Genomic DNA, 1,272 nt, shown 5'->3' with positions numbered 1-1,272 from the left:
GCTTGGCCTGTGTGCAGGTGGCATGTCCGTGTCCAAGGAGGACGGCAGGAGCAGCTCGGGACCTGCCCACGAGACGGCCGCCCCCAAGCGCACCTACGACATGATGGAGGGCCGCGTGGGCCGGGCCATCGCCTCGGGCAGCATCGAAGGTGGGAGTCCACCCCGTGTTCTCAGTCCGCACAGAAACGCCAGGGAGCCGGGACCTGCTTCCGGCCGCCGAGAGAGCCGGTCTCTGGGCGCCTCCCGGAGGGAGCTGGGGGAGGGCCTGCCCTATCTATAGATGGGAAAACTGAGGCTTGCTCTGGGCCCAGAGATGGGACACCGCTTGCTGGGTTCTAAGCCACCACCACCACCATCGTGGGGACGGCCAAGTGGCTGGCGGGGCCCCTCCCGGGAGGGGTGCTATAGACCCCGACCCGTCACCGCCCGAGGCTGCTCGGGGACCGCGTCACGAGGCTCTCGCCCGCTCCCTCCCAGGTCTCATGGGCCGCGCCATCCCCCCTGAGCGACACAGCCCCCACCATCTGAAAGAACAGCACCACATCCGCGGCTCCATCACGCAAGGTACCCCCGCCCCCCACCCCCACACCGCACGGCAGCTGCAGGGAGATGACAGCAGGGTGGGGGGTGGGGGTACCCGAGTGCGGTGGGAACCAGATCAGGGCAGGCGCTTGGGAAGGCGTGCGGACACCTGCAGTGACGGGGACACGCACAGGTCAGATGGGGCGTTTCTCATTTGCAAAGAGAGTAAAATGTGCCCCCTGCCCATTCCGCGGACACCATTCATTGAGCACCTACTGTGTGCTTGGCGCTGGCCCCAGCGCTGCCTGTATGCGACCTTGCGGGACGGTGTGGAGAAGGAGGTGCCGTGGGCGGGAGGATTGGGCGTCAGATACCTGGGCTCTCCGTTGGTTGGTTCGTGGCGAGCGGCTGCTGCGAACCCCGGTTGACGCTCTGCAACTGGAGAGTGTCCCCCAAACACGTGTCCGCGTGCTTTGAATAACGTTAAAGGCCGTGTTCATGAAGGGACAGTTCCTCTCGACATCGAGCCATCGGCCGTGAAAGCGTGGATACGTTTTTGGGGGGACGCCCTACGTGTTATTTCATTGAAGGCTCGTGAGGGGGGGCCAGTGCGCCCCTTTTATAGGTGAAGACGGCGGGGCTCAGGGGGGTCAGGTCATGTGATGCGAGCCCAGAACCCGCTGGTGAGGAGGCCCCGGTGAGGGTGGGGGCCGGGGTCGCGGGTGTGAGGTGGCGCCGTCTCCGTCCCGC

General features: G+C 66.0%; 1 protein-coding gene across 1 annotated transcript in view; it reads left to right on the top strand.

Annotated features, from left to right (window-relative positions):
- LOC102763411 (nuclear receptor corepressor 2) overlaps positions 1-1,272 on the top strand; it is a 49,912-nt gene that overhangs the window by 15,371 nt on the left and 33,269 nt on the right. The window contains exons 10-11 of the mRNA XM_015567218.1: positions 18-149; positions 478-564. Coding sequence (XP_015422704.1) covers positions 18-149; positions 478-564 — 219 coding nt within the window. The remainder of the gene's footprint in view (positions 1-17; positions 150-477; positions 565-1,272) is intronic.

This window comes from Myotis davidii, unplaced genomic scaffold, assembly GCF_000327345.1.
Source record: "Myotis davidii unplaced genomic scaffold, ASM32734v1 scaffold43, whole genome shotgun sequence".
Taxonomy (NCBI): domain Eukaryota; kingdom Metazoa; phylum Chordata; class Mammalia; order Chiroptera; family Vespertilionidae; genus Myotis; species Myotis davidii.
The sequence above is the reverse complement of the archived record's forward strand: the minus strand, read 5'-3'. Positions and strand labels throughout refer to the sequence as shown.